Raw genomic sequence first — 27,575 nt, 5'->3', positions numbered from 1 at the left:
AACCTGCCATGCCTTTGACTTGTGTCTATCCATCAAAAATAAAGGATAAAATGATTTACTTGGATTAATGGAAACTAAAGTTTCTAACGATTGGTGAGCTACTGTCTTTCATTGAAGCTGCTGTGGCTTTTGTACTTGGTAACCGGAACCTGAAATCATTGAGGGGGCTTGCAATACTGTTGAGCAGTTGTACCATGTGATTCATGTCCAAACACAGAGAGACCCAGAGTCCACTGCTGTCTAACAGGCAAGCACATTGTGTTTAAACTCAGACTGCTCAGCTATGACAGACCTTTTGGGCCAGATTGTTGGGGATGGATTGTGTAAGTAGAGTAACTATTATTTTGCTTATTGTATTTAAGTTTAGATATTATAATCGTGTTCTGACTTTCCAGTCCTATTGTTGTTAGGATTGCTTACCTAAAAAAATTCTGTCACCATTTGCTTACCCTTCATACATTTATAACTTATGAGTTTTTGTCTTCAGTTTAACCCAAAAGAAGAAAAGTTTAAATTTGTGGTTACAGATAAGGTAAGGTAATGGTAAGGTTAAGGTTAAGGTTTATGGTAACCTTAGAGGCAGTGGTTACCATTATCAAAGACAGGTATCCAACAAGTGGAACATGAGCAAATGATGATAGAACATTGAATTTTTACGTTGTTTAATTGCTTATATCTAATATTCAATGCAGTAGAAAAAAATGTCATTGAGGAGGTTCTGGCATGTGCAAAATTGGCCCCAGCCCAATCCCTATGGACTACAGAGGCCAGTGGATCAGTTCAGTTGAGAATGGATGAACACTGTCCAGAACAGCCCATCACTGTGCATCAGATGTTTTATAACTCAGTTCAGAAGTATGGAAATCTGACAGCTTTGGCAAGCAAAAGAGGAAATAAATGGGAAAAAGCTACCTTTCTAGAATATTATCACCTTTGTCGAATGGCTGCCAAAGGCTTTCTAAAGGTGATCTAAATTTCTGAAATGTTCTTATTATCAAACATCAATGTTACAAAATGTATTTGCACAGCCCACAGTCCCATAATTTATGTGAATGCTATGTATGTCGTATGGTATTGTATGGTTGTTTTCACACATTTTTGATGTGCTTTCACATGTTTTTCTAGCTTGGTCTGGAGCAGTTCCACGGTGTAGCTATTTTGGGTTTTAACTCAGCTGAATGGTTTATTGCTGCTGTTGGAACTGTATTTGCAGGGTAAGAAATAATTATAGTTTTTTTTTAAATATGAATACACTGTATACTTTACATTATAAACATTACATGGTCAAGTTTTGTTGTTGATAAACCAGTGTTGTACAGCCAATCACTTTCATGAACTCAAAGGCTAAAATGTCAAAATATAAACTCTAAATAGATTCATGAGTGTATAATTACATCTAGATACAGCTAGATTTTGTGCAGTGAAACTGATATTACTTGCTCTTGTTTCCTCCACAGTCCAAAGACATGTGCTTTAGGTGAATTGAATAAACTAAATTGGCCATGGTGTGCGGAAGGACATCCGCTGCATAAAACATATGCCAGAATAGTTACCAGTTCATTCTGCTGTAGTGACCTCTGATAAATTAGTGACTAAGTCAAAGAAAAATGAATGAATGAATGAATAAAAGTATTAAATTTGCTGTGCATCTTTTGTATTTTGTATATTGTGCACATACAGAGGACATATGTTGTCAGATTAATGAACATGTACTGTACTGTGCATTCTGGATTAAACCGAGCAATATTTGTCATTGCCTCAGTTATTTCAACTTCTCATAAATCATACCGACATGATTTCAGGTGATTCCAGGGTTAACAGTTACAAGGAAAAAAAAACATTTATACATTGTTCAATCTCTTGTACCATCAAACACATCCTATTGTGAACATAATAAAGTGATAAGTGAATACTGCTGTTAGAAACATTGTCTTTATATCTGTATCTTGTTTGTGTGTTAGGGGTATAATGGCGGGTATCTATACCACAAACTCACCAGATGCTTGCCTCCACGTTGCTAATGACTCAAGAGCCAATGTTATTGTTGTGGAAAATCAAAAACAACTGGATAAAATTATGCAGGTAACATGTTGTTTAATTTATTATCAGGATCACAACATAATGAACAACTTATTTATACCCCTAGTTATATTTTAGGTAAAGGATAAGCTGCCACATTTGAAAGCCATAGTTCAGTATTCTGGATCATTAAAGGAGAAGCTGGCAAATCTTTATTCTGTGAGTGTCTGATGTGCAAAGGTCTGTCTAAGTTACAATGTAGGACAAAGTTAAGTTTGTTTGACTTATTGCCTTGACCATTTGGACAGTGGGAAGAGTTCATGGAACTAGGACTAGAAGTCTCTGATCATGAACTAGATGAAGTCATCAGTAAACAGAGAGCCAATCAGTGCTGTGTGCTTATTTACACCTCTGGGACAACTGGATCGCCAAAAGGAGTGATGTTGAGCCATGACAATGTAAGTTGTAATGAAATTTAACTGTCTTGTTAACATGTAATTCTTGTAGATAAGTGGTAATCAATATATTTTTTTTTAAATAGCAGAATTACAAAGATCCTAAACCTATATATATATATATATATATATATATATATATATATATATATATATATATATATATATATATATATATATACGACTCACAATATGATCAACTAAAAAGCAGGGGCCTGAGGACAGTTTATTAGAAAATTCATAGAAAGAAAACTCACATTTCAGTGATTCACAGAACAGCCGCATGCAGCACTTTTAAGTGGGGTTGCATAGTTTATTTGACTTCTGATACCTGGCATGTTTTAGTTTTTGCCAGCGCATCAATATCAGGCGTCACATCCTGAGAGGCTGCCAACTTCAGGATGTGCTCTGTAACATCCACCATAAATGTAAGGTCCTGCATTCGTTCTGGGCAATGAAACTCTAATGCCTGTTTCAAACCGCAAGTGCAAGCAGTGCGTGAGCAGCGCGTTTTTTGGCGTCCATGTTAACAGATTAGAGCTTTCATACCGCACCCTGAACTGAATTGAACTTAATTAACTGCATGTGAATCTTCCCTCACTTCTGTTGTCCCAGACCCTTACATGATAGTAGACTTGGCTACACATGGATGCAGCAGCAAAGGACAGCAAGACGGGGCTTGCTGCTCACAAGATGGTTGCCATCAGTCCACCAATGCACAGGATAGCTGCCGCAAGTTCTCCAGTCCACAAAATGACCGACTGGGGCTGTCAAAATTAGCACGTGAACACACGTGATTAATTTGAAATATTTGACGCGTTAAAAAAAATAACGCAGTTGCAGTTTTTTTTTTTTTCTGTTATGGACGATGTGTGTTTAGGGGCAGCACGTGCATAGAGGCGACCCACCTCCTCCCTTACAGTCCTTACTTTTATCTGCGAACCGGTCACTTTCGGGATGAGGGCGGTGTGATTGGCGTTTGACTAGAGCTCCAGTTCAGCTTGCTCCAGCCCTGCGTGTGTTTAACGTGCAAAGAAATTTGGATAAGACCAAGGACGTGCTTTTAGAAGTTTCAGTGTAAAACAAATAATGTCGCATTACCAGGCTATCCTGCGTTTCCTCCAGAGTTTCATGCAATTTCGGGTGTTTCATTTTTATTCTTTAGACTTTAGGCAAGGCAAGTTTATTTATATAGCACAATTCATGCACAGTGGCTATTCAAAGTGCTTTACATAAACAAGAATAAAAGAGACAAGTGTAAGAAAAAGAAAACAAACAATAAAAACAAATAATAAAATAAGAATAAAAATAGATAAAACAGATAAAAATGTGTTAAATTATGTTTTAAGATAATGAAAAAGAAAAGAAAAACATAATTGTGCGATCTTTCGGACGCAGCACAGTGCTCATTCAGTAAAGGCTTAGCTAAACAGATGTGTTTTCAGTCTTGATTTGAATGTGCCCAATGTTGGAGCACATCTGATCATTTCTGGAAGCTGATTCCAGCAGCGAGTGGCATAGTTGCTGAAAGCTGATTCACCCTGCTTTGACTAAACTCTTGGAACTTCTAGTTTATATGATCCTAAAGATCTGAGGGATCTGTTAGGTTTGTATTCAGTCAGCATATCTGTAATGTATTTTGGTCATAGGCCATTTAGTGATTTATAGACCAGTTGTAATACTTTAAACTATATTCTGAATGTAACTGGGAGCAGGTGTAGAGACTCTGAGTGCTCTGATTTCCTGGATCTAGTCAGAATCCTGGCCGCAGCGTTCTGGATAAGCTGTAATTGTCTGACTGTCTTTTTGGGAAGGCCAGTGAGAAGGCCGTTACAGTAATCCACCCTACTGCCGATAAAAGCATGGACAAGTTTCTCTAAGTCTTCACTGGAAACAAAGCATCTGATTTTTGCAGTTTTTCTGAGATGATAGTATGCTGATTTACTTACTGCTTTGACATGACTATTGAAACTCAGATCTGACTCCAGAGTCACACCAAGATTCTTGACCTTATTTTTTGTCATTTGACCCTTAGTGCCAAGGTGCACATTCACCTTGAAAACCTCATCTTTGTTCCCAAACGCAATCACTTCAGTTTTCTCTTTGTTTAACTGAAGAAAGTTTTGGCACATCCAACTGTTAATTTCATCAATGCATTGGCAGAGGGTGTCAATGGGGCTGTAGTCATTAGGCAGTACGGCTAAGTAGATCTGAGTGTCATCAGCATAGCTGTGGTTGGAGATTTGGTTCCTTCTGATTATTTGGCGTAGAGGGAGCATAAAAAGGTTGAACAGGAGAGGTGCCAGAATCGAGCCTTGTGGAAATCCACATGTCATGGGTGTCCACCTCAACCTAAAGTCACCTATACTGACATGGTAACCTCTCCCTCCAAAGTAAGATCTGAACCATTTGAGGACCGTCCCAGATAGCCCAACCCAGTTTTCCAGCCTATCCAGAAGTATGCTGTGATCGACAGTGTCAAATGCGGCACTGAGCTCGAGCAATACCAGCACTGTTAGTTTGCCTGAATCTGTATTTAGGCGTATATCATTGAATATCTTTATAATGGCGCTCTTTGTACTGTGATGTGCTCTGAAACCAGATTGAAAATTGTCTAAACACCCCTTTAAGTTTAAAAACTTGTTAACCTGGTTGAAAACAACTTTTTAAAAGATTTCGCCAATGAAAGCGAGATTTGAGATTGGTCTGAAATTGCTCAATAGGGTGTTATCCAGGTTGCTCTTCTTCAAGAGAAGTTTAACAACTGCAGTTTTAAGTGATTTTGGAAAAATCCCTGAGAGAAGTGAAGCATTTACCACTTTTAGAAGATCTATTTGTAAACAGGTAAACACTGTTTTGAAGAATGATGTGGGGAGCGTGTCAAGACTGCAGGTTGATGTTTTCAAAATTTGCACAATCTCTTCTAAGATTTTACCATTAATTGCCATGAAATCCGACATAATGTCTGATTTCTTAAGTTGTGGTTGAGCTTGTCTGACGTTGATACAACTTGGCTGATTGGATAAGCTGATTGTCTTTCTAATAATATTGATCTTGTCAGTAAAGAAATGAGCAAACTCATTACATTTGCTTTCAGAGAGTAGCTCACTGGGAATCTGAATGGGGGGGGGGGGGCTTTGGGGGAAGGTTGTGAATCTCGTTACAAAGAGTGAATTATCGTTGCAAAGAGTGTACGAGCATTATTTACGTTATGGTTTGCAGTGAGAGTTCCAAATTAAAAGCATGAAGACTGTCTTTATAGATATTATAATGGACTACTAGTTTCGTCTTTCTCCACATTCGCCCAGCTTTTCTGCATTGTCTTTTCATCATTTGGACTGCTCTCGAGTTTCTCCAAGGGGCTCTCTCTTTGCCAGTTCTCTTCCTGAGTTTAACAGGAGCAATGTCATTTATGACAATCTTAACTTTAGAGTTAAAAAAATCCAGGAGAGTATCAGTCTGTAGATATATTTGGTGCTAGCGATATGGCCTTCATAAACTGCTCACTGGTGTTCTCATTTATGCATCTCTTTCTGACAGATACAGATCTGCCTTTAAAAGCTGGAGTGATCAATATATCAAAGAAAATACAGAAATGATCAGATAGTGCCACATCCTTAACAACAGTCGCTGAAATGTGTAAACCCTCAGTTATAAGTAGATCAAAAGTGTGTCCACGATTGTGTGTGGGTCCTTGAACATGCTGAGTCAGATCATAAGTGTTAAAAACACTCATCAGTTCTTTTACAGCATTGATTTCTGGAATATCAATGTGAATATTAAAATCCCCAACAATACTAAAATAGTCAAATTCAGATGTTACTATTTATAACAGCTCTGTAAAATCATCAATAAAAGATGGAGAATATTTTGGAGGTCTGTAAATAATGATCAGTAAGTTGCGTGGAGCACCCTTTAGTGCTATACGCAGATATTCAAAAGACAAATAGTCACCAAATTACACTTGTTCACACACATCGATATCTTTAAACAGGGCAGCGATGCCCTTTAACTGCAGTTCAGTAGTTTTCTCCCATTCAGCATATTTTCATTCAGGATATTTTACTGGAATTTGATACAGCAAGGCAAACAGAAAGAAAAACCTCCCCTGAAAAGGAGTTAGGAGGGAGGATTTAGGCAGCTAGCTTGAAGCCAGTGGTGCTGTTGGTAAGAACAGAGGTCCAATCTAGTTACTACATTTAGTTGCTTTTTATTAGCCATCAACAAGGATTTGTGTGTGTGTGTGTTTGTGTGTGTGTTTGTAGTCCACTTAGAATCCAACATGGAATTCATTTTTGTTTGTTATTGGCACTGATTGTTTTGAAATTCAAATGGCACTTCCATGGCTGTGTTTTTATTTCTGTAATAAATAGGGTGTTTCGTGATTAATCATGATTAATTACGTCAATTACATTTTATGATTATTCATGATTAATTACAAAAAAGTGTGATTAATTACGTTTATTTTTAAACATTTGACAGCCTGACTTGATTATAAAGATTATATTAGACATTTTATTTGATTTTTTTTTCAGTTTATTTTATATTACATTAAGTTGCTAAGTGAATTTAAATTTATCCTGTAAGACCTGAAACTACTCTGAATTTTGCTGTAATATGTATTTTAAAAAACTCTGTGTATATAGAAAAATAATGAATGACAATTAATAAGACTTTAAGAAATTTTGCAGTAAACATCTAAATATGTAAATAATAACTTTATTAAATTATTAGCCATTTTTATATTATTAGTAACAGAATCAGATTTTTACAGTGTCATTGTAATCATCTGCATCTGTATATTACAATAATCAGATATCAAAACTTTATAAGCAAACTGGGTTGTTTTGTTCAGCAAGGACATATTGCATATCAAACTGTGTGTTTCTGTAGTGGTTGAGTCATCTGTATATTACAAAAAGAGCATAATCAGGAATGGCTAAGGCTTCAAATAAACCTCAAATATACTTCAAATTAAATCAAACAACAAACTAAAAATGTCGCATAAAATATGGCTAAAATAATGTTTTTTTTTTTTTTTGACAGTTTAAAACAGCTCACCAAAGCAAACTTTTTGGGCCGTTCATCTTGGCTCCTTATTACCATTGAGTTACTGTCACGGTCGGTGAGGGGAAAAAGGAGCGAGGACTCAGGTGCAGCAAATAATGGGTTATTAACAATAAAATAAAAACAAAAAGGCAAAACAAACAACCCCGAGGGGGAAAACTAATAAAACAAATAAACGAACAAGCAAACTTGACTGGACTGGCAGGACAAGACAGGGCTGGACACAACAAGACAGGAAACTATCGACGACGAACTGGCAAAGGACTGAAAACATGAGGGGGATTATAAAGCAAAAAGTAAATTGACACACAGGTGAACACGACAAACTAATAATGAGTAAACAAGGAGGGTGGGACTAGACAATAGACGGGAGAGCGCATGACACAGAGAGACGACACAAGCCATGCGCTCACATAACACAGGACAAGAACATGCGGCCAATGAGAGAACTCATTAACCGCATGTTCATGACAAGACAAGCACAACACTGAAGCACACGACAAAATAACCACAATGTAAACACTGAGCCACGTGCTTTGACAAAAGACACAAGACACGAGCGCACGATAGTTAAACACCTTACCGTGCGCTCACACTTAAGCAACGCACATGCTTCATCTCAGCGCCAACCAAAACCGAAACCAACTAGACGGAGGCGCCGAGAATAAAGCAGCGCGATGCTGACAGAACAAACAAACACTAGTATAAGAGCGCGCTCGTCTGAGGGACGCAGAGCGCGCGCGGCCACCAAGCGGCAGCGCGCACACCCTGCGTACACCCACGACGGCGCGCGCGCACACAGAGACAGAAACAGACATGGGTAGTGTCAGAGCTCTGCCACCAAAACAAGAATTTACAAGAACAGAGTGGCAGAACCCTGACATTTACCATTGGTCCATCAGGATTAAAAGTGTGTTCTGGAATTCTGCTTTCTTTGAGATAAAAGTTATTTGTATCTCTTATTTGTGTAAGTCAGACAGGGTAGCAAAACATAAAAAAACAACACAATCAAGTTAGCAACATGAATAAACAGTAGGACCTAGAAGCAGAGCTGATATCGATGCATCCACACCTGTACGATTGCTTGCAGATACATTTTTAAGTCTTAGAGGGGGTCACACACTAGAGGAGAAGAGCCACCATGTTTTGCAATGTCTCAATGTTCTAAACACTGTTCCATTATGTCAGTTTGCAGCAAATAGAAAACACTGTAAAAATATATATAATAATAATAATCAGAATCTGTTTGAAAGTAGCTAAGCTCTGCTCAAAAAATCACTAAATATCACTAGATGATGTGATGCTTAAATTTGCATATTACTAATATCATCATGTGTTATTTATATCTAAATGTATTATGTGTTTAATAGTGTATATTTTGTAAATGTATCTCAGTTTACAGTGCTGTGTACTATAAATATAGTACAGTAGTGTCTCAGATGAAATCAACTAACTTAGACAAATTAAGAAACTGATACAGTGTCACTAAAGCTTTTTATTGTAAGCAATATACATGCCTGAGAAAAATAATTTGAAAAAAAAAACTTTTTCTCTGACAACATAGCATGCATATGGACAGCATATGTTTGTGTGAGCAACACTGCCGTTTTAGAGTGTTCAAAAAAGTACATCATCACTCAGCCTTTTAAAATTTCTTTTGCCTCATACAAAGAATGGGTCTTTTCAACGACTCAGAATCAATCAAAGAATACATCAAAGAGAGGTGTTTTGTTGATTTAAAGGTTATGTATTTGACTGATAAGGCTGTATACAAGGATGACTATTCAAAGCAGCTTTAAAGAGAACCAATGATGTATAGATTTTACCAATTTTGAATTCTGGACTCTTACAGATTACATGGACAGCCCACCATGCAAGCAGAGCTGGAGATATGCAGCCAGCTGAAATCAGACAAGAGTCTCTGGTCAGTTACCTACCTCTTAGCCACATTGCTGCCCAGATCTACGATCTTTGGACAGGGATAAAGTGGGGGGAGCAAATTTCCTTTGCCCAGCCAGATGCTCTAAAGGTAAATATTGAAGAACGGGATATTTGTATAGCTACAGTGGGGGAATATTCAATATTCATGTATATTCAATACATCACCATTTCTAAAGGTGCTATTGAGGTGGAATTTTCACCAGATGTTGGTGACACCCAAAGAAATCCATATATGCAAAGAAAACAATATTAATTAGTTTACAAATTAAATTATAAAATAAAATAAAATTAAATGACACAGGGAAAAAAGTATAAGCACAGGAAGAAAGAGAGCTGTAGACAGGCAGCTAAAGTCCAGACTGCAGCTGAAATCTCTTGGGAGTTATTCAGCAACCCATTTCGTAATTGTAAATGTCAGCTGCTTTAGTCCAGCATCTACATTACCAGAATGATGAAACCAGAGTGGACTTTTTAGCAGGACAAGGGTGCAAAACACAGCTAAAGAAAACTCTCCAATGGTTTCAGTAAAAGTTTGTGAAACTTTGAAAAAAAAAAAAAGAAATCACACCTGAGCAAAGCATGATACGCTCTGTATAAGAGGCATATTTAAGCTGCCATCACCAATAAAGCATTGTGCATAAACTATTAAACACGTTTCTGTAGTTTAGTGGATTATCCTGGTGTCATTCCATTGTTAATACTGTAGCAAAATTAGCTAAATTTCTGAATTATGGATTATTGATTAACTTTAACAAGTTATTATTAATTATGAATATTAATAATTAAATTATAGTTAATTTAACAATATAAATATAACAATGACTTCGCCTGCTTGTCTTTAGTTTATTTATTTAGAAAGGGAATTAATTATACTTCTTGTGAAGTAGATGAATAGTTTTAAAAGTTTGATCAAACTTAAATAAGCTGGTAGCAAGATCTTTTACGTTTAAAGTGATCGTAAAGACAATCAAGCATATATATTAGGGATGTGTGGAGCAGCCGGTATTTGTATTTGTATTTGTTGAGGGGGGAAAAGTATTTGTATTTGTATTCGAGTAAAATTCAAAATGGCGCAAAAATATATATTTTTTCTAATACACTTCTAATTTACATTATAGTGAAAGCATTGTTTTATTATACCCATTATATAAATTATAGACATGCAATATTGGTTGTTGTTTTTGAACATGTGACAAGAAATGTCATTGAAAAGAAAATAACATAGAAGCCATTATCTCATCCATGGTTAAACCAACAACTAATAAAATACCATTGTGAATATTATAAACCCCACCACCACCGTTCTTGTGGAAGGACACTGAATAGACAGAATAAAAACAAATAATACTTCAAAAAAACTTTTTTCCAATGGACAGAATTCCAAAAACTAAAATTAACTAAATAAATCTAAATAAAACCCTGCCTGGGAGATCTGGCAGAACAAAAGTATTCTATATAATACTAAAAGATACAGCCCTGCTATTGTCATCTGCCAGCCACAAAACACACAAAGTTTGTTTGTTTTTATGTTTGAAACTGACTTGCTGGGGCAGAATGTGGCTGTGTTGATGGTTTGGTGATTGTGGAGGATTTAGCAGAACATAGCTGTGCTGATTGAGGGGATTGATGCTTGTGGGGGGTTCACAGACAGTATCAGGAGAGGATGCTTTTAGTGCATGTGATAATACATTACATAGAAGGTTGCGCGGTGGCACAGTGAGTAGCACTGTCGCCTCACAGCAAGAAGGTTGCTGGTTCGAGCCCTGACTGGGTTCTCCCCATGTTGGTGTGGGTTTCCTCCGGGTGCTCCGGTTTCCCCCACAGTCCAAACTGATGCAATACAGGTGAATTGCGTAAGCTAAATTGTCCCTACTTTATGTGTGTGAAAGAGAGTGTATGGATGTTTCCCAGTGCTGGGTAGCAGCTGGAAGGGCAGCCACTGCGTAAATCATATGCTGGATAAATTGTTGGTTCATTCCACTGTGGCAACCCCAGATTGATAAAGGGACTTAGCCGAAAAGAAATGAATGATTATGCATAGAAGATGTTGACAGATGTTTAATATCTCTGCCTCTGCTGATTTCACTTTTGCACACATTATACAGTATCAGTTCGTTTTATCTGCAGCTCCACTGACTGTAAAATTCTTCCAGAAAGAACATGAAGGTTTTTTTTTTGACTGGTGGAGGACCAAGAAATGGCTCAGATGCAGTCTCACTCTTTTTCTATTCGGGTGCCCAAATGTATTTGAGGAGTTTCAAGTTAATAAAAAGTGACGGGAAGCTATGCTAAGGTTAACTAGCCTATAGCATATATCTTGCTGTCTGCAAAAGACAGTAATGTAGACGTACCATATAACTCCCATAAGTGCATACTATTCGACACAACTGCAAAAGCATCATTTTAACCTTTATAAACGAACGTTAACATTACTCTGTCAACAGTCTATTGTCTAAATTACTGTGCTAACAGAGCTAAAGTTGCGTAAACAGAGAGCACCCGATTGCAAACTTCAAAAATGCAGCGTAATGGAAAATCCCGATCAAACTCCTAAGTTTATAAACTGCATCTGGAACCCAATTAAGGTACAAAAATCTATTTAACAAAAATACTGATGCAGTGAAGTATTTTTTTCGCTCAGCTAAGCCTTCTCTGTCTGTATCTGTGGAGAAGCTTGTGCCTGACACATTTTATCTCCGCCCCGCCCTCCGACTACTGACTGAGCGTCTCTCCATCTCTCTCTTTCTCTCTCTCTCTCTCTCTCACTCACTCACTCACTCACTCACGCGGACATGCACTGTGGTCTCATGAGGAAACGCTGCTTTTTGATATAATGTTTTTCTTGCTCCCGAATACAAATAATTTTTCAAGTATTTGTTCGAAATAAGTATTCGTAAAAACACGCTATTCGTGCCTTTCCGAATACCGTATTCGGGTTCGGCTTCACCCTTAATATATATATATTTATATTTATTCAACAGTTCTGTCTGGTTCTCAAATCTGATTGGCTGATAGCCGTGCGATATTCTGCAATATCAGAACTCCGACAGCCTCTATTACTCTATTATTATTATATATTATTATTATTATTATTATCATTATATTATTATTATTATTATTATTACTCTATTACTCCGACCTACAGCCAGCAAAAAGCAGACACTACAGATCCAAATTTTAAAAGATGTACACTCAACTGTTTAACTGTCAGATTATGATTTGAATCCGGAAGAAAGTAGTTCCTCTTACAAAAAGGTTTTTGAGACTCTCCATGTTTGATTTTGTTTTTATATACACAATTATGCCCTCAAACCGTTGTATAAACGCAATATCACACTCGTAGCAGTGCGATATGGCTGTATATCGGCACTGGTGGGGGCACTAAGACAACGCACGCCTCCCACCAGTGCCGATATACAGCCATTGTCACCGACTCGGTCCCAGTCATTCCCCTCGCTGGCCAGCAGAGGCCGCCATCCCCTGACTTCTAAGCATTACATCACATCCACTTAGACTGATTGTGCACACACCTGAACTGAATCCCGTTAACGACCCACGCTCCCTATATAAGCCACACTCTAACACTAGTTCATTGCAATGTCTTGTTCAGCCACGGCCAACATTTCTGAGCGTTATTCCTTGCCTGATCTTCTGTGCATTACCCCGGACTGTTTCTGACTCTGAGTTGCCTTCTGCCTGCGCTTGACCCACGCTTGTTATACGGACTCTAACCCACGCTGCCTGCCTACGACCCACGCTTGTTATACAGACTCTGAACCACGCCGCCTGCCACTGATCTATGCCTGGTAAACCACTCTGTGTCTGTCAGCCACCAGCCCCACGATCTTTATTGAATACTGTTGATGTGAGTTCGCACTTTAGTGCGTGTTGGATGTTTGTGTTTGAACTGTGTCTAATAAATACTGCAAAATGAATCCCTCCGTGTCAGTCTCCACGTTACAGCCATATCGCACTGCTACGAATGTGATATTGCTCATATATATATATATATATATATATATATATATATATATATATATATATATATATATATATATATATATATATCTATGTCAGAGGTCGCGTTAACCGAATATTTTCCATCATTGACAGATTTTTTTTTTTTTTAGCAGTGACGGAAAAATTTGAAGGTGATCGATCAGTTGGATGAATTATGCTGAGGGGGATCTATTGTAATTTGTTGCTAACTGTAATTCCCACTCCTGTCCAGCTGATGCCGATTGTTCTTGTTTTGTCTCCTCTTGTAACTGTAGGAGTCCATCTATTAACCCAATTACGAAACTAATATCATGGTCGAAGGTTTAATGCATGTAAGCCTTTTCTAGTGCTTCTGAAAAGAATTTTAGAATTTATTAATATTCGTTTTTAGCTCCGAATTTAATCTGACTCCAATTTAAATAATCCTAAAATTTAGATTGTATTTCTAATTGTAAAAACGGATCACATTCATCATTTATGATTTAATTTAGAGTTTTGATATTTTCTGGGGTCCGATATTCTAAATTGTACGTTCATTAATGACCAACATCGCTTAAAGGTCTTAAAGTTGCTTAAAGGTCAAGAAGGGGGGCTTGGGGTGAAAGGAGAAGGGTGCATTCTTGCATTCTTCACTGATCTTGTCAAAGACATACAGTCAGAAATATTTAATCAGGATGACTTGAATAGAACAGTTGAACAGCTGGTTTCCTTATCACTTCTCAGATCAGAAAGTCAATTGTAGCATTGCATAGCAATTCTTAAGGTCTTGCCTCATGAAAATCCATAAAAGTTATTAGGGTCTGATTTTCTGGAGAGATTTAGCCATCTTACATAATCGCTGCATAGATGCAAAAACAGACAAACCTGCCAACACTCCCGTTTTTCCCGGTAGTCTCCCGTATTTCAGACCCATCTCCCACCCATCTCTCGTATCGTATATCATTCTAACTCCTGGAAAACTCCCGGAATCCCCCCCGAAATCATCCCGCTCTTCAGATTTGGGAACAGTCCTAATGCGTACCGAACACAACACACAACCGTCTCTATACCTGCTCCGCGCCTTTCAGTACACGCACAACACACCTACCCCTCCCGCTCTTCACTAGCTGAAGTGGCTCTAGTAATTCCGGTCTCCAGTGTGGCAGCAGAACGCAGCTTCAGCCTCCAGAACAAAATTAAACCATCAGGAGAAGTCGACTTTCCAAGGCAAAGACACAGAATTTAATGACAACTGCCTCTGCAGCATCAGTCTTCCTTGTTGCGTTTGATTACGCACAGGCAAGCACCCAGTTCAGGTTGACGCGGGAGGAAGATATGAATTAAGGCAGATAGGAGTTTTTGTTAGTTTGTCAAATAAATAAATGAATAATTTAGCCAATATGCTCGTCGTGCAAGTTCATTATTAAATTATAAATGAGAAAATCGATTAGAAAATATGACGGTCAATAACAGGTTATGACGGAATTTTTACAACCCTCTCTGTCAAAATAACGGACAATGAGAAAGTCTAACGCGACCTCTGAGATATATATATATATATATATATATATATATATATATATATATATATATATATATATATATATATATATATATATATTAGTGCTGTCAATCGATTGAAAAAAATTTACGAATTAACTGCACCTTTTTTTTTAATTAATTGTGATTAATCGCATTTAAAATACTGAAACTTGTAATTTTGGCTATTCAAATGTAAAATTAATGTAACCCAAGACAAAAACTATTTAAATTCAAAATATAATAAGTTTTTTAGAATTTTTGTTTAACTTGTAACACTTATTTCTTCATGTAAACAACATACCCATAATAAACCATCAAGATCCTGACTTAACAGCCATATTTATTACAGAAATAAAAACACAGGCATGTTAATGCCATTTGAATTTCAAAACAATCAATACCAATCAAAGAAAACATTTATTTTCATGTTGGAAATCTCACTCAACCCCTGACACCCTTCAACGGGCCTGACACAGACACACACACAGACACACACACACAACGCGCTGGAGTGACTCCCTTCAGATTCAACACGCATGATGAAATTTACTAAACTAAGCGTTCTAAAGTATGGCTGTATTTCACAAGGATTCTGACACAACGCACATACGCTTTCATTGCTTTAATGAGGAAACACGATAAACTTGGAGGGCTCATGCTGCAAGGCAGAGTAATGCGCTGTCTTTGACAGCTCGCGACTTCACCAGAGACTTTCTGAGTACATTTACATAAGACACCAATACTCCGATTTTAATATTATTAAGATAATACTCTTATCAAAAGTCTCTCGTGTAAGCAGCGATTGGATTACTTTAAAGGACCACTGGGTCACGAAATGCAGATTTTTTTTTTTCGTTCGCCATGCGGTATCAAATTACATTAAACAGAAGTCGAAAGTTAAAAATGAAACACCTGAAATTGCATAAAACTCTGGAGAGCCTGGTGATGCGTCTTATTGTTTTATACCGAAACTTGCCTTGAAAAAGTGTTTCCTTGGTCTTGGATCCATATTTCTTGCATGTTGAACACACATCCACCACAACAGGAAGTAAAAAAAAAAACCTGCAACTGCGTTAATTGCGTTATTTTTTAACACGTTAATTATTTCAAATTAATTGCAATGCTTTAACACACTAATTTTGACAGCACTAATATGTTCATATTTTCATTTAGATCAGCCTCACCAGACTCACTAATGATCATAGAAACACCTAAAAAAAGGGGCACAGCTTTAAAATGCATTTGAAGAAAAATGCTCGCATTTACTCTCTCATGTTGTGCATGTTTTTCTTAAAGTTGAAGATCTTTTAGCAATTCTTGCCTCCTGCTCAACTTTGCGGCCTAAGTTGTATGGTCCCATGAGGTGCGAAATTAAACAATTGTCAAGAGCTTAATTGTCAGAAACGAAAGCAAATGAGGACAGAAAGTGTTTTTCTCTGGAGATGTTCTGCCGAAGAGTTTCATGCTCCAATTTTGGAACGTAGATGGGTTTTAACTATGGGTCAAGTCACACCCATTCTCTACTGACTGACGAATCGTTTCAGGCAGGGCTGGATTTGGACTCCTTTTAAGCCATGGAGTTTCAACATTAGACCGGCCCACCTCAGTTCATGATTGACTATAATAAAATAAGGTCATTTCCAATTCAGTTTCTAATTACACTATCATGTCTTTTTCAAGAAAACAGCTGCTTTAGAACTTCAAATGTTCAACAACCTTACAGTTTTATATGTCTTAACAATAAAAATGAAAAAAAAAAGAATTACTTAAATGAGGATCGAACACTGATCGAAGACATCGTAACGCAACATGCTGATCACTGGACCACAATGGGACTGCTACGTTTGTGTGGCCGGAATGATAGTTACATCATCACCCTGCAGGCTGCATTTTGCTCATGGGGCTGCGAGACAATAAAATAAATGAATAAAGAGAGTGAGGCAATGGTCAAAAAAAATAAATAAATGAAAAAAAAGTGCGGCTGCTGAGAGTCCAAATAGCTAAACAACACTGGCCCTCGCGGCCATAAAACAGACCGGCCCACCGGGAACTCTCCCGGTCCTCCCGATTGGCCAATCCGGGCATGGTTTCAGGGCAATGTTTGAGCAGGAGATTTCCTTTGTCTCTGGGCCACTTATATACATAATGAGAGTCCACCCTGCAAAGTCGGACGGACTTTAATACAAGCCGTATAAGCCGTATAAGGTTTTTTCATGCATTCTGAATCATTTGTTGTAAAACAGCAGGAGAAGCGTAACGATTCTAACCATGACACTCTAAACACACATCATTTTTAATCTGCGCATTTCTATATTATATAACATCCGAAAGGGGTCTATTTGTACATGCATATAATATTTTAACTACTTTTGTTATAGGGAATATATATATATAGATTGCAAAACATATAGGTTGCAAAAAAACATTATATACCCTTTGGAGTGAGTTTTGAGTTGTAATATATTTTTTTTAATCTGGAGGTTTTGGAATGTGTTTGGGTTGCAAAAATGGGAGTAGGGAGGTTCCCCTTTTAATAGCTGTTTATAATCTGATGACATTTTGTTAACATGTAGAGCATGTTGAAATGTAGGGTTTTAAATGAAAAAATCAACACTGCGCAGAATGAATTTATTTATCTCCAATGAGAATATATTTGTGAAATAAAGTCTTGTCATCTTTATTTCTAAAGTGCTTTTTACAGTGTCAAAGCAGCTTAACATATATGAAAGAAAATAGAGAAACCAAAATAGAAACTCCACTGTAACAGAAACTGGCTCATTTTATAGATATTAATAATCAACAATAACGGTTTATTCTTAATTATTAATATTCTGGCTTAAGCTTCAGTCAATCTGGTCAAACAAACATATGATCGTGTCTGATCCTGCCCGCTCGACTGAGCGGACTCTCAGACTATGAATATTAATTATCAACAATAACGAATTATTATTAACCATTAATATTCTGGATCAATTTATTGTTAACTTGACCAAACAAACATAACTAGAGCCGCCGCTCTTCCGAGCGGCCACGGTAATGATCTATTTATTTAGAAAAAGGGAATTTAATTGCTACTTCTTGTGAAGTAGAATAATCATTCATAAGTTTTAAACAACTTATAATAGCTAGGCAGGGGAATCTGTATTTCAGTGATATTTCTCGTGAGGCAAACAATACAATTCATTTGATTATAAAGGAATTTATTGACTAGTCGGACATATAACGAACAAACGCACAAACATAAATTAACATAGAACAAAGTTAAACCACGTGGAGATATTGGGTCTATAGAACGTGTAACAACAAAGAGAAATAGTAAAGCGAGGAAATTGAGATTTCAGGTAAAATTTAAAAAAAAAATTTTAAAAAATAAATTCACCATTAAGGATCACCAAGATTATAAAAACCCCTTTTTGATAAAAGGGGCACAGCTTATTCGCATAACTAAAAATACCTGGACTTACATGTCTGGAGGTCTCTCTCTTTATGTGGGTCTCTTCCTAATGAAACTCCTTTGATGTCCTTCTTGATGGGTTGAGTTTGTAATACAGTTCGGACGAACACGTTCGCAAACTTTAAACTGAGTTTACTTTGCCATAAAAATAAGAAAAGCGTGGCGGGAAAAGTCCATGCGGCTTAGAAAAGCCACTGGCCCCTAAAGGGACCACCTTTTTCGAGTTCTTTGTCCGGACTACTCTGCCCAGATGTTTGGGGATCAGTCTGGTTATACCTGCGGGTCACGTGACAACCCGTTCAGCATTCTCGACCAATGATTTCAGGACAAAGTTTGAGCGCGAAACTTCCTTTGTCTCGAGGCTGCTCGTATGCAAATTTGAGTGTCTGCCCAAAGCATGCGGAGAGGCATTTAATGCAGGGGATTAAAGAAGGGAAGCAATGCGAGTTATGATCTTGCTTTCTGCATCATGTGTTGTAAAATGTCAGCAGAAACCCATCGTTACCAAACATGGGGGGGTTTAAGAGTACATCAACATAATTTTTCACATCCTTACCTTATTTAAACTAAAAAGGGCCTAAAAGTACGAATTTGTATAAACTATGAGAAATGGTACACATTACAAAAGTTAAGTGTAATTAAACAAGAGATTTGAGTTCTAAATGTCTTTGTTTAAATAAAAAATACATTGGAGAGGAATGTCTTTTTCTTCTGTGAGGAGAGGGCTGCTAGATGGGTTTTTCCTCTTATCTTATCTGCCATGTTCCTTTGAAGTCGGCAGAGAGTAGTTTAGGACCGTTCTGTGAAGCGTCCCAAACTCGTTACTTGTCAGCAGGTATTTTTTTAGGCCAGACTTTGTCACCGAGTGATCTAAATTGCCCTGGAAATTGAAACCAGACCGTTTTCATGGAATGTTGAACGGAATGTTTACCTCCTACATATATGTTACAATATATATGTTACCAGTTATGTTACACCACCAATTGACAAAAATGAAGAACCAACTTTAGGAGAAACCAGGCTAAGCATTTTTATCTTATTCAAATGGCATTGTACTCTGCTATATACATGCAAATGTGTTTTTCATGCCGGTTTTGGTTCTTTTAACCCACCCAATGCCAGTTTAGCTAATTATATTTCAGCACCCCGGGTTGCCTTGGTGGAAAACTGCATATTTTCTCTTATTCTTATAGACAGGCTGTCAAAGCATGCACCCAAAACCCAAATGCGACCCCTGGTGGACAGTAGCAGACTCCGAAATAAGACATAACATAAGGTTGTTAATTAGCAAATAATATAAACGTATTATGAACGTAAACATTAGGTGAGCAGGTTACATTGTAACTCCGTGTCCTAACAACAAGCTATGTGGCGAGATTTGCAGTGATAAGCAATTGTGCTGTTTGCACCAGACGAAACATGACAAAAATTGAAATACAGCCATTCAGAAGCAGAGAATATGCACTCATTTGCACAATGGTAAGGTTTATAATCTAATTAGTACACATTTAACCTCTTTAACAATATGCTGAATCACTATGGACTATGAGCGCAAGGCACAACGCAATTGTTGTTTGCTTGTTTCAATTTGGCGTAAGAGTCGTTTTGACATTTTTGCACCACACTGTTTAAATAGCAAATGCATTTGCGCTCATACGTGCGCCCATGGGCAATCTGGTCTAAAAACAGAGCCGTGTTGAGGCGCATTGCTCATGCAATGCTTTTTTGAAGAACTAAAATAGTCTGTTCAATAAATTAGATCAAAGCTGGTCTATTGTCCAGCGCAGAGTGCGTTAGTTGTGCGCCTCGCTTACACATGATGCACAGCAATACGCAAATATCTTTACAAATGAAGAAGAATTAAAGGATTAAAATATTGCAAAAATTATTATTTTCTAGCCTATATAAATCTAAAAATTTTCATGATTTTATCTCGGGGGCTTTTTCAGTTTATTTACAATTTGCTTGTATTATGTTATCATTATTAGCAGTATTATTTATTATATCCATATTTATATTTGTTTTATTAAAAACTAGCTTTGATTTATCCACCTGTCAGGTTTTAGACCATATGGGGTACATCATGTGTATTTGGATATAACTGTTTTTTGAACACACTTCGTTATTATTGTTAATTTATTAGTTTGCTGGAAATTATAACTAAATATAGAAACAGTTTTGAAACAAATCTTTGCGCTTAACAAACGTAATTAATTATGTATAGGCTTATGGATATCTGTGCGTACAACACGTTTGCCTATCCACGAAAGTGAAAGCGAAAGTAAACAATGAGGAGGCTCATCCCTCATTCTCGCGCTTTAGATGGACTGTTTAACTGTTTTCTCTCTAGTGAAGTTTTCAGTTTTTCCACTTACAAAGTCTGCCATGTAAGTAGCAAATGCACTATGGCACGGAGCGACTGGCTCTTAAAGGCAATAGGAGATTAGACTCTGATTGGTTTATTCTCAAAGCACACCAATAACTCATTAAGAGAATAAGCTCAACCCTGTAAGACCATGCGCCATGGCGCAAAGTGGATTTTTACCATCCTTATAATAGCAAAAGTGGATTCTGACATGCCCTTAATGCATTTGCGCTCTGTGCTTTGGACTTTGCCCATGGATTGGCAAAATAGAGCCCTATGTGTTGGTTTTGAGTCACAGTTCTAAAGTTCAATTTCAAACAGTTTATTTTACTTTCAAGATCTGAGGTAAACTATCTGCTGCTGCTTTCAGTAGTATGGCAATAAATGTCATGTAAAATGGCATTCAAACTCATAATATTAGCATTTAACATTGAATAAAGCACATGAGGTTAACCTGAGGTGATCATTGTCAGTTTTCCTGTTGTTCAGCTGCAAGATAGATAGTAGAAGCCATTTCTAATATATTAATTTGAGGTGTTAGTTAGCACAAAACTCCTTTTAATATGGAAAATATTCTCTCTATTGCGTGACATAGCTATTATTTAGAACACAATTAAAATCAGCTTTTAGGCTCAATCGTCAGACTCAATCTGGCAACCTGCTCTTGCATTGGTTTTGACCCAGGAATGTAATACCTAGTTTAAGCACTGCGTGTCAAACTTAGTATGTATTTTTAACATGCAATTATTTATACTGAGATATGTTGTTACATTGGATGAGTGTCATCTGTGTATGTAGATGCTGCACGCAGTGGCATTGGGCAAATCTGTGAATTAACCTACTCAAGATATATAATGATTTTCTCTGAAAGTAGAAAGCAATTAACACTTTTTTTAGAGACTCTCTCAACTGGAACATTTCTGCATGAACCTTTGGTTATATTAATTGGGTGTTTTGAATAAAAGAGACATGCAAAATATGCAAAGAGGTGACTTGTAAGTACTGAAATTGACAGTCACTGGTTTAAGCAACCATAACACACATTATGAAGGGTTACAAACTTTATTTTGTTAAAATGTATTGCTTGGGCAAATTTTTTACTTAGTGATGGTTGGCAGTATTGATGGTTTATCTGAAGTTACAAATATAAAATATTGCAAAGGATATAAATACATTCATCTGATGTTGACATGAAATTTTATGGTAAATTTTAGGGGACTTTGGTGGACTCACTACGAGAGGTGACTCCCACAGCCCACATGGGTGTTCCCCGTGTTTGGGAGAAAATTATGGAAAAGATCAAAGAAGGCATTTCAAGGTGTGGATATATGAAAAGGAAAATGGTAACCTGGGCCATGTCAGTTAGCTTGGATGCTAATCAAAGGCTTAAAAAGTATGTCCGTTGTTTTACAGCATTTTGTTTTTTATATGCTGCATTCAGGATTTATGGACATTTATTGTAATTAAATTTTATTTTATTTGTCTTTATATCAGGGATGAAGAGAAGTCTTTTCTCTTTACTCTTGCTGAAAAATTAATTTTGCAGAAGCTTCGTGCCGAGCTTGGTTTCTCCAGTTGTGTGAAGTTCTTTTCAGGTGCAGCACCTATTGGAAGGGAAACCCTTCAATTTTTTCTTGGCCTTAACATTCGGCTTTATGAAGCCTATGGAATGAGTGAAACCTCAGGACCCCATTTTATGTCTGGACCAGAAGCTTACCAGTTTCTAAGGCAAGACCTATTACCTCAACTTACAGGTTGATCACTTTCAATTTGAAAAGTCAATATTCTACAGGATCACTTTGTAACAATTCCTTAAACCTTCTAGCTGTGGTAAAGTGGTTCCAGGCTGCCAGTACAAACTAATAAACATAAATGCTGATGGATCTGGTGAAGTATGTTTCTGGGGCCGCAATGTCTTCATGGGTTTTCTTAACCTGGAGGATAAAACAAAGGAGGCTTTGGATGAAGATGGATGGCTCCGCTCTGGAGACCTGGGAAAGGTAGATGAAGATGGATTTATTTACATTAATGGAAGAATAAAAGGTAAAGTATGCCATTTAACATACTACCCACTTCTATTGCTAGCTGATTGCTTAATTTGATTCAAGTCAGCTTACAGTTTTTTACAATGGCTATGACAGTTTTTTCAATACATTTAACAGGTTTGCTAAACTCCTAACGCAGCAACACACCTAAAACACACAATTGGCAAAACAGTTAATTTCCTGCTCAAAATCACACATTGTAAACTAAACTTCTAAACGTCTTTTCAAAATACAAAAATAAACTAACACACTACACTATGTCTAACAAAACACTACAAACATGTTCCAAAATGACATAATGGTTCAAAACACTAAAACATGTTCTCTTTCAACAGAAACATTCAGTCAATCAGAAAACACTGACAATAAAAACACTAGCATCAGCTAAAATTACAGAAACTGCATTAGTTTATGTGTCAGCTCTGTCCTTATATTTTAAGACTCTTTACATTTTAATTTTGTTGGTTTAGTAAATGCAGGCATTTTCTTTCTTTTACTGCAAAAATTCAATACAAAAATGAAGTAATAAATTGCTTTATAAAATTTACAGTTGATGTAAAAAAATACAGACACAGAATTGCTGCAGTACAGACTTTATTTGCAAAAGGACATCACTGCAAGATATACAAACAGAAAAACCATCGCAATTATAATAAAAAAAAACAAAGTAATTTTCTATTCTGCCTGGTCTTCTGCATTTGCCCGACTTCTTCTCTAGCCCGGCATGGTAACGATGGCCCTTTGGCCTATTATGTTTCTCCTACGGCGATGCCTTTTCACCAAGTTGAAGCCAGTCTCGTCAACATAGATAATTTTATGTGGGACTTGATTGACCTCCAACTTCATGACTCTCTAAAAGTAATTAGACACAGTGTAAATGGTTCACTGTACTACAGCTAATGTATGTACTAATGAATGCCAGGTTTATAGAGTCATTTACTGCAAAACACACTGTGCATAAAGTAATAACTGTATTGCATAACTTTATCTGGACGTATTGGTGACAGAGTTCTGCAATGTGCTCATTGTTCCTTTCAAAAACCTCATGAGTCCTTTTTTAGAACATGCAGTATGATCATGTGATTTGAAAAATCTCAACACATGAGTGTGCTTTCTAGATGGGAATCATGTACATACGGGAGATGGGAGCGGTCATATAAATAAATATATATATATATATATATATATATATATATATATATATATATATATATATATATATATATATATATATATATATACAGGGAATATATTTGTGTTTCAATTGACAATATGTACAGCTGTTTACTTTGGCTTTAGCCTGTATAGGTTCTGTTTAGAACATGATGTTATCTGTTCTGACATACTGTGTGAAAGCATTGGTAAATTGGACGGTAAAATTACATTGTTTTGGTTTTGGTAGAGTTTGTGTGTAAAAGAAGTTCAAGCATTTTAAATTTGTGTTAACTGGATGCATTTTGTGTCAAAGCAACAAGAAATGTGTAAATTGTATAGCCCACGGAGACGGATGTTGTGCTAACCGTGTTAAGAGTTTAGGAAACTTGTTAAATGTATTGAAAAAAGAGTCATAGCAATTGTAAAAAACTGTAAAAGAGTACCTTTCAATGACCATGAAATGTCTTTACATTCAGAACTCATTATTACTGCCGGAGGAGAAAATATTCCACCACTACCCATTGAGGATGCTGTGAAACAGGAGTTGTCAATCATTAGCAACGCCATGCTAATTGGTGACGAAAGGAAATTTTTGTCCATGCTGCTAACACTAAAGGTATATTATGCTTTAAAAAAGTTCTTGCTTTAACACTTCCAAAACCACTTAGGTCAATTTTTTTCCCTTCCTTTCTTAGTGTACAGTCAATCCAGAGACCACTGAGCCCACTGACATTCTTAGCTTGGAGGCTGTAGAATTCTGTCAGCGGATTGGTAGCCAATCAACAAAATTGTCAGATATCACTGGAGGAAAAGACAAGTTAGTTTACAAGTCCATTGAAGATGGTATTGGACAGGTCAATTCCAAAGCAACCTCAAATGCTCAGCGTATACAAAAATGGACCATATTAGATAAAGATTTCTCAGTTGCTGGAGGAGAACTAGGTGGGTGGTGCAACACTTAAGCATTGACCCAATTTGACCTTTTTTTAAACAGGGAGATTAAAAAAGTATTAATTTTTTTTCTCATAGATCTCAGCAATTTTGAATTACAAGAGATGACAAAAACTAAATTTCTTTTCAGGTCCTACAATGAAGCTACGCCGGCCAGTGGTTTTGCAGATGTATCACAATGAAATAGAAAATTTTTACAGAGAATAGAAGTCCCCCAGAATGGATGCATCTCAGTTGCTTTTTATATCAAATCAAATAGCAACACTTTTGCACCAGTTTAAAAAGGTTGCTCAGAGGTCCCAATACAAAATGTCTACCACAAAAAAGGTCATAAGGATATTCATTAAATAATGATTAATTTTCAGGACATTAATCCTTTAAACTTGCTTATTTACAATCTGTTGTTTTAATGAAAAGAAATAAAAATTAGATAATTAGAAAGATTCAAAACCCAGCAAACCATTTTGTGTTTACAGTTTTTTACAATGGCTATGACAGTTTTTTTCAATACATTTAACAAGTTTGCTAAACTCTTAACGCACCAACACACCTAAAACACACAATTGACAAAACAGTTAATTTTATGCTCAAAATCCCACATTGTAAACTAAACCTCTAAACTACTTTTCAAAATACAATAATAAACGAACACACTACACTGTCTAACAAAACACTACAAACGTTTCAAAATGACATAATTGTTCAAAACACAAACACATGTTCTCTTCCAACAGAAACATTCAGTCAATCAGAAAACACTGACAATAAAAACACTATCATCAGTTAAATTTACAGAAACTGCATTAGTTTGTGTCAGCTTTGCCCTTTTATTTCAAGACTCTCTACATTTTCATTTTGTTGGGTTTAGTAAAGGCAGGCATTTTCTTTATTTTACTGCAAAAGTTCAATACAAAAATAAAGAAAAAAATTGCTTTGTTAAATTTACAGTTGATGTAAAAAAATACAGACACAGAATTGCTGCAGTACAGTCTTTATTTGGAAAAGGACATCACTGCAAGATACACAAACAGAAAAAGAAACGCAATTACGTATAATAAAAAACTAAATAATTTTCTATACTGCCTGGTCTTCTGCATTTGCCCGACTTCTTCTCTGGCCCGGCATGGTAATGATGGCCCTATGGCCTATTATGTTTCTCGTACGGCGACGCCTTTTCACCAAGTTGAAGCCAGTCTCGTCAACATAGATAATTTCATGTGGGACTTGATTGACCTCCAATTTCATGACTCTCTAAAAGTAATTAGACACAATGTAAATGGTTCACTGTACTATAACTCAGGGGTTTTCAAATTGGGGTCCGCGGCCCCCTGTGGGGCCGCCAGATGGCGCTAGGGGGGCCGCAAAGAAATTTTAGATCAGTGAGCCCACATGGATGAATTTTGTGTCCCGCATCATTCTGAAGGTTAATATATTTTTATTATAATTTGAGCTCAAAAGTACTGCAAAAATGAAGCTTTATGCTTATGTCATTTAAATGCAGTTGACACTTTCGTGACACAGGAAAAGAAGCGCAGCGGCCCGCCTCCGTGGACGGGGACTTTTATTTAATAAGCGCTTCTGGCCAGGCGCTTCCTGACTGTGATTTTTGGCGCTTGTCTGCTGCACCTGACGGCGTTTACCTTTCACTTACGCTTACCTCTTTTACGCTAAACAACTAAATGAATGCTCAGGTTTGACTGACTATATTTCAGTTAAAATACATGATCAATAAGAACATTATCGGAGGCTGAAAGCACTTCCCTGTTTATGGCTTGCGTTCCTAAGTAACCGAGGTGCTGCGGAGTACGCGCCTCTCTGCGCAGGCTTCACTCATAGAGAACAAATAGCATTTTAAAGACACGGCACAACATTGCACCTCGTCCACAGCGCGACAGGCTTTTACACTTTGCATTGTACAAATATCAGACGGTCCTATTTGCAGCATGGCAAACAAACATATTAAAATTGTAAAGCAAAAAGTGCTGCAATAACAATGAATGGAGCTGTCATCACATCAGCGAGTTCTCAGTTTCACTCCTGTTACACTAATGACAGCTGGATGAGCTCTGCAGTGGACCTCTTACTCACATTGGTTCATAACTGGATGATTAAAAAAACTAAATTGTATACACACTGAGTAAAACCACCATAGCCTTTAAAAATTATAATGTATCTGTTTGTGTTATGTTATAGGGCTAATAATTATTAAATATTAAAATGTATTAGTGCTCTGTATTTAATGGAGCTCAACATACCTGATAAAATTTTAATACTCTGAATATAAATGCATTTTTGTTCCACTTTTTCCCATATTTGTTTGTGTAACTAATTAAAATGTAATGTTCAGTATTATTATTAATAGAACAAACTGGTATGAACATTTTAAAGTCAGCAAAGCTTCTAAAATTATGCAAAGTAAAACTTGTGGCTCTTTGAACTTGAATACCCAATTCTAGATTGCATTTAGGAAATTATTTTTTTATCAGTGTAAGTCAGGATTGTCGACCTGAGTAAATTATGATGTGCACAAAAAAAAGGAATAAAAATAAACACAACACACAGCCTCCATTGTAGTATTGCTAGTTACAACAGCACAGTTAACT

The 27,575-nt window shown here is 36.7% G+C and overlaps 1 protein-coding gene across 4 annotated transcripts; it reads left to right on the top strand.

Moving 5' to 3' along the window:
- The first annotated feature begins 253 nt into the window (after positions 1-253).
- acsbg1 (acyl-CoA synthetase bubblegum family member 1) lies at positions 254-26,043 on the top strand. 4 transcript variants are annotated; one of them, XM_001344868.8, is made up of 13 exons: positions 254-323; positions 693-964; positions 1,126-1,214; positions 1,962-2,082; positions 2,158-2,238; positions 2,328-2,477; positions 9,394-9,570; positions 22,036-22,214; positions 22,316-22,549; positions 22,647-22,864; positions 24,498-24,637; positions 24,717-24,963; positions 25,103-26,043. In XM_001344868.8, the coding sequence occupies exons 1-13, from the start codon at positions 284-286 to the stop codon at positions 25,177-25,179; spliced, it is 2,025 nt and encodes a 674-aa protein (XP_001344904.2). In that variant the 5' UTR covers positions 254-283; the 3' UTR covers positions 25,180-26,043. The 4 variants fall into 4 exon arrangements, with proteins under 4 accessions (XP_001344904.2, XP_009296341.1, XP_068073640.1 ...); XM_009298066.5 differs by lacking the exon at positions 693-964; XM_068217539.2 differs by lacking the exon at positions 24,717-24,963.
- The last annotated feature ends 1,532 nt before the right edge of the window (positions 26,044-27,575 follow it).

The sequence above is a fragment of the Danio rerio genome, chromosome 25, assembly GCF_049306965.1.
Source record: "Danio rerio strain Tuebingen ecotype United States chromosome 25, GRCz12tu, whole genome shotgun sequence".
In the NCBI taxonomy this organism is placed as follows: Eukaryota; Metazoa; Chordata; class Actinopteri; order Cypriniformes; family Danionidae; genus Danio; species Danio rerio.
The sequence above is the reverse complement of the archived record's forward strand: the minus strand, read 5'-3'. Positions and strand labels throughout refer to the sequence as shown.

Coding starts and splice junctions, on each gene's coding strand:
- acsbg1 (XM_001344868.8), top strand. CDS start 284: ATGACAGACCTTTTGGGCCAGATTGTTGGGGATGGATTGT. Junction 965..1,125: donor CTGCCAAAGGCTTTCTAAAG/GTGATCTAAATT, acceptor ATGTTTTTCTAG/CTTGGTCTGGAGCAGTTCCA. Junction 24,964..25,102: donor AGTTGCTGGAGGAGAACTAG/GTGGGTGGTGCA, acceptor ATTTCTTTTCAG/GTCCTACAATGAAGCTACGC.